This window comes from Cervus canadensis, chromosome 2 (genome assembly GCF_019320065.1).
Source record: "Cervus canadensis isolate Bull #8, Minnesota chromosome 2, ASM1932006v1, whole genome shotgun sequence".
Lineage (NCBI taxonomy): Eukaryota > Metazoa > Chordata > Mammalia > Artiodactyla > Cervidae > Cervus > Cervus canadensis.
The window spans coordinates 28,712,448-28,725,712 of record NC_057387.1 but is presented as its reverse complement, the minus strand read 5'-3'; the positions used below and the strand labels follow the sequence as shown (position 1 = coordinate 28,725,712).

The 13,265-nt window shown below is 35.4% G+C and overlaps 1 protein-coding gene across 5 annotated transcripts in view; it reads left to right on the top strand.

Moving 5' to 3' along the window:
* MAGI3 (membrane associated guanylate kinase, WW and PDZ domain containing 3) overlaps nucleotides 1-13,265 on the top strand; it is a 245,445-nt gene that overhangs the window by 135,010 nt on the left and 97,170 nt on the right. For all 5 annotated transcript variants that reach the window (XM_043460185.1, XM_043460184.1, XM_043460186.1 and 2 more), the window contains exon 2: nucleotides 6,202-6,318. In XM_043460185.1, coding sequence (XP_043316120.1) covers nucleotides 6,202-6,318 — 117 coding nt within the window. The remainder of the gene's footprint in view (nucleotides 1-6,201; nucleotides 6,319-13,265) is intronic.

Below are 13,265 nucleotides of genomic sequence, written 5' to 3'. Positions count from 1 at the left end.
ATAAAATAGTAATGATAATAATATCGACCTTAAAATTTTCATGAGGCGTAAGTGAAAATGTATAGCATGTGTGTGAAAGTGAAAGTAGCTCAGTCGTATCCAGTTCTTTGTGACCCATGGTCTATACAGTCCATGGAATTCTCCAGGCCAGAATACTGGAGTGGATAGCTGTTCCCTTCTCCAGGAGATCCTCCCAACCCAGGGACTGAACCCAGGTCTCCTGCATTGCAGGTGGATTCTTTACCAGGTGAGCCACAAGGGAAGCATATATGTACAATATAATAATTATCATTATAAAATAGCAGTCCTAGTAATCATTGTTCTCTATTTCTCATTTTCTTTTCATTCTTACATCTTCCTTTCAGAAAAGGCAGAAAAAGGGTTTGGGTTTTTTTTTCCCCTACCTCTATACTTGCTATCCCTGGTGGAACTAGAAGACAGTAGACTTTTTAAAATTTAGCCTCGTTTTGTATTTCAGGAAGCCAGATACCGTTTTATGAACACATTTAAAAACAGTAACAAAGAAAAGAATTTGAGAAATTGGCATTAAAAACTATCATTAAAAACTTAATTTTAAAGACATGGAGTTTGCAGTATCAATGAAGAATTTACTTTAACATTTTGAGAGAGTCCAAATAAAGTTAATTTCATTAAGAAGCACAGTTTGAAATAAAGTTTTGTATAGACTGTTGAATACTCTTATCAGTTGAGTATTCTAAAATTTCATGTATTTGATGATGGAGAGTGTAAAATGAACAATAAAAAATAGAAAATTAAGCTGATTCACACATTCTATGTGCTTGATCCTGGGATTAAATCTATAAAACCACAGCTTTGCCCCTAAGATAACTGACAAACTTCTATGTTTAATAACCGTATAAGATATTTTAAAATAATTTTTGTGCTATAGAAGGTGTTTTACTATGAAATATATAGATTCTGATTGTCTAGAGAAGATTACAGTTTCACAAACAAGTGGACTGCAGTTTGGCTTCTTTTGTCTTAGAAAACGCCTGACTTTAACCAAGGAGCCAGTTTGGAATTAAGCTCATATGTATCTTTTTCATTGATTTCATAGAGCTTAGGAGGTAGAGGAAGCAATGAAATGCTTTGCTCTTGAGTCTGGGTCTAATGGGAAATGACCCTTGAGTAACAGCATTTGTATTAAGCTAGTTGGATTGAACCGTTTGGGGAATTTCACCAGGCTATCTTACAGTCATAGTAAAGAAGAAAAGTGGGACATGGTTATGCCCGTACTTTGCCTCTGAGGAAAACAGATTTTTTTTTTTAAAGTTTATGACATCTATAGGTGTGATTCTAAGACTAGCAATTTCTAAAAGATAAGTTATGTGATGAAATTCTTATAGGTACAAAGAATGTTCTGAGCAGCTCGAGATTTTTAAAAGATGTATATGATTAATAATTGGATGGAACACATAATCACATTTGTAGAGTGCTAAGTAAACTAAGAAACATCAAAGAATTTCCTGAATTGCCAAAGCTCTAAAGGAGTTTAGATACTTCAGAGAGCTCAAAGAGCTTTTAAGTTTGTGTTTGGAGCAAGAGCAGTGAGAAGGGACAGGTAGGCTTACTGTGAGAAGACGTTATTGGTAGTTCTTTACAGGCAGAAATCAGTTCTATGTCATTCTTAGTTTGTGTCTGTAGTCTTGAACTGGAATAATTACTTTTCCAACAATAAAAGATAAACAGCTTCAAGTGAGGAAAATTAAATTTTAGAAAGATGAAGAGCTCATGAGAGTATCATTCACTTTAAATGAAACTAAATTTTCAAGACATAGTTGAGTTGCCCTCCCAGGAGTTAAAGGGACTCTCAGATGTGATCCCAGGGTTATTGTCAGTATTCTTTGTGAAACCATGAATGTGGGAAGTACCAAGAGACTGAGGCGAGACAAATGTTCCAGTTTCCAAAAAGGCGTAGATTGTGAAAATGCAAGTCCACTTCCCTGACTTTAAGCTCTGACGACATTTGAAGAGATTGTAAACAATAAAATTAATAAAATATTGGAAGTGTTCAGAAAAGAATGGGATGATCTTCATGAATCAACTCAAATGTATAAGAACAAAACATGCCAAACTGACCTCATTTTTTTCTTCTTTTCTATTTTATAAGTACTACTGGATTAGACAATAGTAAAGACTTGTCATATCTTGACTTTGGCAAGTGATTGACAAAGTCTCCTAGACAATCTTTATGGAAAAGGCAGTGAAATATTGGCAATTAAATTGATTTACAGCTGCTTGCATGACCACACCTATGCCAGCAGGCCACAGTGTTTACCTAAATAATAACCAGTGACTCTGTACACTGATTCCTTAAAGAGTAAAGAAAGTAAAAGTCACTCAGTCATGTCTGGACTCTTTGTGACCCAGTGGACTAATACAGTCCATGGAATTCTCCAGGCCAAAATACTGGAGTGGGTAGCCTTTCCCTTCTTTAGGTGATCTTCCCAACCCAGGGATCAAACCCAGATCTCCCGCATTGTGGGCAGATTCTTAACCAGCTGAGCCGCCAGGGAAGCCCAAGAATACTGGAGTAAGTAGCCTATCCCTTCTCCAGTGGATCTTCCCAACCCAGGAATTGAACTGGGGTCTCCTGCATTGCAGGCAGATTCTTTGCCAACTGAGCTATCAGGGAAGCCCCCTTAAAGAGTAATGGTAGTGAATATTAATTGGCATACATCCGGAAAGTGTGAATTTGAGTCATGAGTTCTTTTGATTATGGATTTATTCATGTGATTGAGAGTTCAGTTATAGACTTTTCCTCTCCTAAGCTGTATTTGTAAGCTTTATAGATCTGTTTTTAAGTTTAATAAATCAACTTGACTTACAAGTCACTTAAAAGTCAAAGAATAATCTTAGCACTTTGAAGCAAAGGCTGACTGAGTAGAAATGCAATTATGAAGAGTCTTTTTTTCTCATTTGTGTAACAATTGCATTAATCCCAAATATATGTTTTTCATCCTCTTGAAATGTCAAGTTGCTGTGAAACTTTCTTAAAACAAAAGGCAGACTTTCATATATAATTCAGTAATATAGATAATCTCTCCATTGTCTCTGTGAGCTAATGTTTCTGTTGGCCTTCTGGTAATTCCACAGCCACCTGCCTATTTAGGATATTTGTACTTTAAAAAAACAAAACAAATTTCCTGGAACTGCATCAAAGAGGGAAGCATAATATTCCATCCCCTTAATGAAAGCTTTTTTGGTTTCTTGAAATAAGGACATTCATGATGACTGCTACATCCAATATATTTTATTATTATTATTAATTTTTAAGAATGCCAATCTATATAATTTGTTAATCTTTTATCATTGACATTTTATTGATGTTTGTAATATTTTTTCCCAACATCAGAGAAATGTGATGACATCTTTGAATAGTTTTCATACTTTAAATAAAATATCCCATTTATGAAATTGTACTTCCGTTTTTCTTTGCAACTGTTCATCTCAGTGTTGCATCCAGAGTCCCCGTAGAAGTTGAGGGTAAAGATTAGGAAGCAGTTCTTACTCTGATAAATCTAGGTGTCATTCTTTAACTCTTTCTGCTTTAATGATTCTCTCAGTCTTAAGATCTTGTGGGCCCTTGAAACAGAAATTGAATTCACTTCCCCTGTTGAGAGCCCCTCATACTGTAATTTGTGATCCATGATTTTTATTATGGCTTTGTCTTTAATTACATCTAATTCAATGGCTGTTGCTTTTATAGATTGGTAGATTAGCACTCAATGTGAGTTTTTAGCATTTTATAGTTATCTGTCTGAGTCATGCCATATTTTATAGTAAAGCTTCAAAAACTTTTTTAAACTTTGAATTTAATAAGTGTTTACTCAGATTGTCTTCTTTAATAAAACAGGCATTATCCTTTATCTAGATTAAATCTATTTTTGAAAATATGTTGGATAGCAGGTTTTGAAGTCTATATAATTTATTTTAGGTAGAAAAAAATGATTCATTCTCTGTCTAGTCAAAACGCTAGCCAAACCTCCACAGACATCACTAAACACTTTCAAGCACTTATGTAACAATCCACCAAAGCTTTTGTATAGTGATTATTACAATGCGATCAAAACACTTTTTACCTAGTTTTCAAAATATTTAATAAACTCATAATTGGGTTTGGTTTTGTTCAGTAAGCAATGTGACTGTACAGTACTGATTATGAATTGGGTTTTTCTTCTACCCAGCAATGAATAAGTACTGTAATAAAAAAAATGAAATAACATGAATCCGTCTAAATTGGACTTTGGTTGGTGGGGCCACTAAATGTCCTGACAGAAGCAGCCTCAGACCACAGATTGTTCAGTGTTATCCTTGTAAATATCCTTCAGGTTTCCTTCTTTGATCACAAGGTTTCCCCCTTCCTCAGTATCTATTTTTGACAATGCAAAACAGGGACCTTTTGGTTTGTGTTTATTAGTTTAGAACATGAATGTTATCTCCAAACCTTAGAAGCACTCTGATTTCCTGCTTATTTTAGTACTCGCTCATACAGGTTATGTTTATTTATTTATGTGAGAAAAGAGAGGATTAGAAATGCTATGTTATGAAATAACAGTTGAAAGAATGAACTGATCTGTAGTAACCTTTTGAATTATCTAATTTGGCCATAACTATATTGTTTGAAGTAAAGTGTACATTTTAATCAACCAGTCATTTCTTATTCAGTAACATAATCTGTTTTGTTTTAGCATTGCTCTTTTTGAGTTACTGAAATCTTATCTAATGAAAAGTGTTTGTATTGTTTTGAGTTCAACCATTATTACAAATTCACTGCTACCAGATTTCTGCAGCTCCCTATTTTTCTGCTAATATTTCTTTGATACCCCTAATATTCTTCTTTTTAATCTCCCATTTTCCCCACAAATAAGAAAGAAACCTTTCATTCTTACTCATTTACGTGGTATCTAGGAGTCAAACAAATGGACAGAGAATGCCTGTTCCATCTAGTGATAGGCAGAAGGTTCTTAATAGGACCCATTTGGCATGTTAGAGATGAGAAAGATGGGCTCGTGGGCAGAACATAGTTTGAGAAGGGGAAGGGTGGGTGAGTTTGGGACTGAGATGGTCAGAGCTGGAACATGTAGGTCTTGCTAGGCCCTGTTTAGAAGTTTGAATTATATTCAAAGAGCAGCAAGAAGTCGTTAGGTGGCTCTAGACAGAGTAGGGATCATCTGACTTATGTTTTAAAATCCCATTCTGGCTTCTTTGGGCATGATGGAAGCAGGAAGGAACCAAAAATGGGTGCAAGGGAATGAATTAGAAGGCTTCTGCAGAATTCCAGGTGAGAAATCATGGTGGATTAGCTTAGGGTGGTAGCAATGGAAATAGAAGAAGTAGGCAGTTATGGGATATGTGTTGAAGGGAGAACTGACAAAAATTGCTAATTAATTGCATTAAGGGATAGAAGTAAAAAGAAGAAATTGAGGATGACTTCTAGGTTTGTTCTATTGGATTGTTGTCCCTGTTCAGTGGACTGCAGCATGCCAGGCTTCCCTGTCCCTCACCATCTCCCAGAGTTTGCCCCAGTTCATGTCCATTGAATCAGTGATGCCATCCAGCCATCTCATCCTCTGTCGCCCTCTCTTCCTTCTGCCTTCAATCTTTCCCAGAGTCAGAGTCTTTTCCAGTTAATCAGCTGTTTGCATGAGGTGGCCAAAGTATTGGAGCTTCAGCTTCAGCAGGATTGTAGTAATTTTCTAAGATTAGAGGAGAGAAATGTAATGGGAGAGGATAGAATTAAGAGTTCTGTTTTGGTCATCTGAAATTTGAGGTACTTATTTATCTGCAATATAGATGAAGGAGTCTGATGCATTTGGAGTCTGGTGGAGTTAGGTCAGGGATAGAGACCTGATAAGAATTTGGAACTTACCTGTTTAGGGATTGTACTTATAGTCATGGGATTGAATGAAATTACCTTGGATATTTGACTCTCTGACCCATACCTCCTCTCTCTCTTGCCATGTAAAATTATGCCCACATTGTATATTACAGGTGTGTATTTTAATTATAGTACCTGTAATAATTTGGTACACTTATGTTATTTTGAATAAAATACTCTGATTTCTTTTATCCTATTTATGGCTAAATGGTTTAAGGGTATTCATTAACTAGCATTGATATTTAACTGAAGACCTAACAATTATTTATTTTGTCTTGTGTTTTTTTTTGTTGTTGTAGGCAAAGTCATTAATAAAGATTTGCGACATTACCTAAGTCTTCAGTTTCAGAAAGGATCAATTGACCATAAACTGCAGCAAGTGATCAGAGATAATCTTTACTTGAGAACCATTCCATGTAAGTATAAGATAGAATCAAAGAAATGTGGCCAGGATCTCTTTATTTAATCAAATATCCAGAAATAATTCTCTAGAGAATCTCAATACGAAATTGTGAAGATTAAGTTGGGGCACTGGAATGAAACAAAAATTGGGTAAAGAGAAAATTTTTCAGAGGACTTTCAAGGGTTTGGTTTTTAAAAATAGAAAAACTAGCAGATTCTATATTGTGACTTTTTAAAAAATTCATTAGACTTTAAGAATTTAATGATATAAATGTACATGTTGCTAACTAAATTTTTTCCCTGGAAATCAATTTCTAAAACCTATGCCGTTAAGACTTTTGCTCTTCATGCTTGTATACTGAGAACATTTTGTATTAATTGTTAGGATGTTGCTGATTTTAAAGTCTGCCCTTTCCCCAGAGGAAGACAGGAGAGAGTGTGCAGTGCCTGCTGCCTCCAAAGTCTTATCTGGATGTTGGTGTATCCATTCCAGTTTTAATAGTTTTCATAGGAGCTGCTTGTCGTTGTAATTGTGTTTTTGGCTTTTTTTTTTTTTTTTAAGCACATAATAAATCATGTAAGCTTGGTTTAATTAGTGTAGGTCTGGGGAAGAAGAAAAGCAGTAAATAATAAAAGGGCCTAAAAGGACATTCTGATTTGTTTTACTTCTCAGTATATTTGTAACTCCTTATGGATACTAGCTTTTACACCATCTCTGGAATTCTTTATATCTTTATCTTGTTATTTAATCTCACACAATGTCCAGTTCATCCCCAAGCCTTCCTAATTATGCTTCTGAAATACCTATCTCTCTGAACTATCATAAACCCTCCCTCTTTCTTACTTAGACTATGAACAACAACAACAAAAATTTGCCATTATGTAGTTTCAAAGAACTAAGTAAAACTGACTTCAAAATCTTGATTCTATCATTATACTAATTGGTTCACTTGGGCAGATTACTTAAACTTCCTAAGGTTTCAGAATCTCCATGTATAAAATATGAAATCATAAGGCTCACTTCATATAGCTATTAGAATTAAAGTGAGAGTATAATTGTAAACCACTTGATCTGGAGTAGGTACTCAAGCAGTGTCTGTCCCCTTGCCCCATTCTAACTGTATCCCCTGCCTCCCATGTCACCTCAGTCTAGTCCATCTTTAAAGTATACGTCTGATTTTTTTCTTTGTTTCTTAACTTTAATTTCAAACTTTTAATTATTTTTCTGGTTAAAGTTAATAACACTATTGTATTATGAGGTTTATAGGCTATATAGAAGTATATAAAATGAAATTATTTGCAAACACAAGTAACAGAGAAACAAACTGAACTATAGTGACTCATACCTAGGGCACGTCTGATTCTTGCACATCTGTAGTATAGTTTATTCTTCAGAGAGTCCTATTTACTATGAGTCTAGACTTCTTAACATGGTATAAAATTTTTGTTTTAAAATATGACCCCTTATCTATGCTATCCTCCTATAAATCTACCTTATCAGATTTCAGAATTGCAAGTCCTGCCTTTTTTGCATTTGCCTGATAAATCTTTTTATTCTTTTATCTTTCTGAATCTCACTCTGCTTCCCTGGTGGCTCAGATGGTAAAGAATCTGCCACAAGGAATAAATCTTACTATTCTTTTATCTTTCTGAATCTGTGTTTTATAAATAGTGTTGAACTTTGTACCCAGTGTGAAACTTTATATTTATTGACTTGATCAATACCTTTCATCTCAGTTTCGTCATGTTTTCGAATTTTGTAGCCAATGTGAAACTTTGTATTTATTGATGTGATATCTCCAGCCCCATTTTGTCATGTTTTTCTGTTTTACCTATACGCATGGGTGCGTGCTTTTCACTTTAGTCATGTCCAACTCTTTGTGACCCCATGGAGTGTAGACTGCCAGGCTCCTCAGTCCATGGGATTCTCCAGGCATGAATACTGGAGTGGGTTGCCATGGCCTCTTCTAGGGGAGCTTCCTGGGTCTCTTGCATTGGCAGGCAGGTTCTTTACCACTAGCACCACCTGGGAATCCGTATTTTACCTATATACAAGTCTTTTATACAAAAAAGCCTTTCACTGTGTAATCTATTTTATTTGATCTCTCTTTTTAGGAAGAGTTATACCTTTATTCTAATGGCTACCTTTATATAGTACTGTGTTCCTCCTTCCTTTTATTTGATCCTACCATGAGCAATACTAAAATTATACAGTCATTTCTTCTTCATCCTTCCTTCTCCCTCTCCCGTCATCTGACCTCAGGTACTATCTTTTATTCCCACAAATATAAGGTAATTAGCAAGCTTACTCTTCTTTGCATATTCTTTCCGCATTCTCCCTGTTTTTTGATCCTGGATCTGTATCTATGTTGGTAATGCAAGCAACCATTATGTACTGCCCTCTCCCCTTTATAATCATTTATTCTCCATTCTATGCTTAGATACATGATTAACCAAACTACCAACCCTACGTTGTTGTTTTTTCAATAATTCTGGTTGTCTGAAGCTTGTTCTGTACCAGATTTCCATGAAGGGTTCACAGAATCATCATATCAATTGTCTGTGATCTTTATACTTTAAAAGTTTGTTTGGAAAAAAAATAAAATAAAAAAATAAATAAATAAATAAAAGTTTGTTTGGATGGATATGAGATTTTTGGCTCATAACTTCTTGCCCTGTCTTAATTATCTAATTGTCTTTTGGAATAAAGCATTGCTCTTAAAAAAAAAAAAAATCGGAACACAATCTGAGCTTTATTCCCTCCTAAGTAACTTGGGGTTTCTCAGGGCAGCATTTTTATTTTCATAGCTCTAGAGCTTCCTCTACCCTTGTTAAAGCAAGTTAATAAAAATATGTACTTGTACTTTCTGCTACCCTCTGCCACTTTTACTTGAATCTTCTTTTTAGCTTACATTTATTGTCCCAGTTTTGCAGTTTCTCCCCAGTGTGGGGTTTTGCCCTAGAAAGGAGCTCAGGTTTATTTGTTTTAATTCATAAGTTCCAAACGGCTATAGTCATTTCAGATCCTAGTAGGAACTTCTGACTTACAAATTGAACTGTCTAAAACCCTTCCAAGAATCTAGAAGCCCTTATGCATCAGTAGCAGTTAGTAAATTGGATGGTCACATCTGGTCTCTAAGTGTGATTCTTTACTGAAAGATACTAGATCTTTCTGGAGAAAATTCTGATTCCTAACCTAGAGTAAGGAAAGTGCAGGGTGAGGTTGGAACGTCCACTTGTACTAGAAAGTCTGTTTAAAAAATTGGGGGGACATAGCAGAAGAACATTTAGGAGAAAAGCCACCTAGTAGGGGTGCCCACTGACAAAACCTGAGACAATTTAAATAACGAAATTAATGAGAGAAAGAGACTTCTACTGTTGTCAGACATTTCACAGAGCACAACTGTGATCCCTAAGAGAATAGGAAGGAGATTGCACACAACAGAATCCTGTAATTTCATCAACTTTTTGCCTGGAGGAACTTTTGAGGCTATAACACATGGAGGAAGAGCCTAGGCTGAGTTTAGCAGACTCTGAGTTAAGGGTACAGAAATATGTGTTCAAGAATTCTGAGATGTTAGGAATTTGCAGGGCTGGGTATCAGAGAGGAAGAGATATAAAGAAAGCTCAGGCAAACTGCTTTAGGTGCCTACTTGGATTTATTGCTGAATACTAAGCTGAGAACGTGACTTCACAATGCAGGCAAAGAACTCTCTGTGAGCTGTAAGGTTAAAATCCCCAGAGCTTACACAGGGCCAAGAGTAATTTGAGTTCTAACCTGAGTGGAGAGACCCCATAAGAGTCATGGCTTAACTAGTAGTGTTAAAGAGGCCATAGATTTAGACCCACTTTAACAAAGTTTAATTTAAAAAGTCCCAAAAGGATCAAGTGAATATGCATGTAATTTATCTAGTTAGCAAAAATAAAGGAAGAGAAGGGGGAAAAGGGGGGGAAATAAGAACTCTTTAAAGGAAAACAAAAAAAATCTAGACACTGAATAGCATCATATTCATAATGTCTAGTGTCTAATAAAAAATTACTAGGCATAAAACAAAATGTGACTCATAATTAAAAGAAAAGTGAGCTGATTAAAAAAAAACAAACAGAAATAACACAGATAATGACCATACCAAAGATTTTAAAGTTATCTCATAAACATGCTCAAGGATTTAAAGGACAAAATGAACAGAATGAAGAGAAAACAAGATACATATTTTAAAAAGGAACTATATGAAACTTCAAAAACTCACTGGATGTGTTTAACATAGCAGATTAGAAATTGCAACAGAAAAGATTGGTGAACTGGAAGACCTAACAGTATAGATTAATCAAACAGAAACATGGAGAGGAAACAGAATACAAAAGTGAACTTTTAAAAAGCAGTGAGAGAGACAGGGACAGTTCTACTTTTGCCACAAAGCACTTCCTCCTACTGGGTTTAGCCTCTTATCATAAATAATTGGGCAAGATATTGAAAGCATCTGTTTTCAGACCTTGGATTACAGACAGAACAGGACTGTGATCTCTTCATATTGACCTATGGTACGCTCTCCAGCCAAAGTGGGGGAAGCAGAACAAATACTTGAAAAAATAGTGGCTGAAATGTTTCCAGGTTCAGTGAAAACTATAAACCAGTAGATCTAAGAGTATCAACAAACCTCAAGCAGTAGAAACATTATAAAAAAAAAAAAAAAGTCAATGTACATTGTAATCTAATTGCTGAAAACCAGTGATAAAGAGAAAATAGGAAAGGCAGACAGAAACAGAGATCATACAAGGGAATATAGATTAACTACAGACTTATCAACAGAAACAGTACAAGCTGGAAGCCAATCAAATGTTATCTTCAAAATCCTGGAAGGAAAGAAAAAGATGCCAACCTAGATTTGTATACAGTAAAAATATTATTAAAAATGAAAAGAAATAAATTTTTGAGACAAAAAAAGGATGAGGGAATTTTTCTCCAGTAGACTTGTACTATAAATAATAGTAAAGAAAATTCTTCAGATGGAATGCAAATGATTTCAGAATGAGAACTAAAAGGAAAATAGAAGACTTCATAATTACATTTAAGATAGATCCTAATGGACTTAGAAATCATTTACAGAAAGATATATAGAAAATCTCCAAATATTTGGAAATTAAATTTCTACACTTCTAACTAGTGAGTTAAAGAATAGGCCACAAGAAAAATTACAAAGTATCACACATTTCATTACAGTATATCAATTTGTGGGGTGTTACTAGAGCAGTATTTAGAGGGAAATTTATAGTAGTGAATACTTACATTAGAAAATAATAAAGATCTCTATCAATGAACTAAATTTCTACCTTAAGAGCAAAGTAAACCCAAATTAAGTAGCAGGAAGGGAATAATAAAAAGCAGAAATCAATAAACTAGAAAATAGAGAAACAATAGAAATCTGTGAAATTCAGAGCTGCTTCTTAAAGATTAATAGAAGTGATAAACATTGGGAATGAGAGATAGTATCACTGAAAATCCTACAGAGAGGTTAAGTGGATAATGAGTTTTCTAAACTACTTATGCCAGTAAACTCAACAACTCATATGAAATGTATAAATCCCTTGGAAGACAAAAACTACCAATGCTCACTCAGGAAGAAATAGAAGAACTGAACAGCCTTGTATCTATTAAAGAAATTAAATTTGTAGTTTTTCATTTTCCTGTAGAGAAAACTTCAGGCCCAGATGGTACTGGTAAATTGTTCCAAATATTTAAAGAAGAAATAATGCCAATTCTATACAGCTTCTTCTGAAAATTAGAACATTTCCCAACCTCACTCCATGATCTGAGCATCATCCTGATTCTAAAGCCAGATGAAAACATTAAGAGTATTAGACCAAAATTTTTCATGAACATAGGCTCAAAATCCTTTATTTTAGCAAATCAGTACACAGCAATATAGAAAAAGGATAACACATTTTGACCAAGTGAGATTTGTCCCAGGAATGCAAGGTTGGTATAACATGTGAAGATTAATATAGTAACCAACTAGAAAAGCCATATGATCTTCTCCATAGGTGCTGAAAAAACATTTGACAAAAATTCAACTTGAGTTCATGATATAATCTCTCAGAAAACTAGTCTGCCAGTTTATTACTCACAGCCTCTTGGCTTCAAATCTACTCTTTTTGACTACTTATGATATTGTCACATTTTCTCCTTACCATCTGGCACAACGTTGAGCTTTGTCAGTAGAAGGTGTAGGAAGGATACTGGAGAAAAAAAGAGTCTTCTTTTCCTGGCTTCAGTGTGCCTTTTTCTTTTTGCTTCTGCCTGCAAAAAGATACTCAGTTTCAGCAGCACTCTAGCAGTTAGCTACCCAGGGGCAAGTTTAGTGGTACACATGGGTGGGGTAGGGAGGGGAGTGAGGGGTAGGAGTGGGGGGAGTCCCAGCAGTGAGTTCAGGAACAGGCTCACATAGGTAGCTTCATAAATTCCACCAATGTGCCAGCTGAGTTCCTCACAGTTTCCTGATGAGTTCTGTGGGGAGCCCAGCAGGCTCCCCAGATTTCAGCAAAATCTCTTGCAAATGTTTTCCCACTGGGTTTCCAGCAAGCCCAGCCAGTTTCCCAGCTGATTTTCTAGTAAGTCCAAAACACCCCGCTACATGTCCCTTCCACTCAAGGCGGTTTGCTGGTGAATTTTATTGGTACTCCAGCAGACCCTGCCCACCAGCCTCAACTCACTGATGGTGAACCAGCTCTGTCCCAAGGCAACACAGCCAACTTCTCTACCATCCAGTGGGCTGCTATGCACCTGCTCCAAAAAGGTCTGAATTTCAGACTTTGAGAGCATCTCTTTCTTCCAAGTTTTTTCCATACTTGGGTATTCTTGTTCAGCTCTAGGATGATACTCTTCAGAATTCTCTTTTATTCCACCTTAGTTAATTCTTTATAAATAGTTAATAATTCTTTACATTAGGTTGTCCTTGTTCAA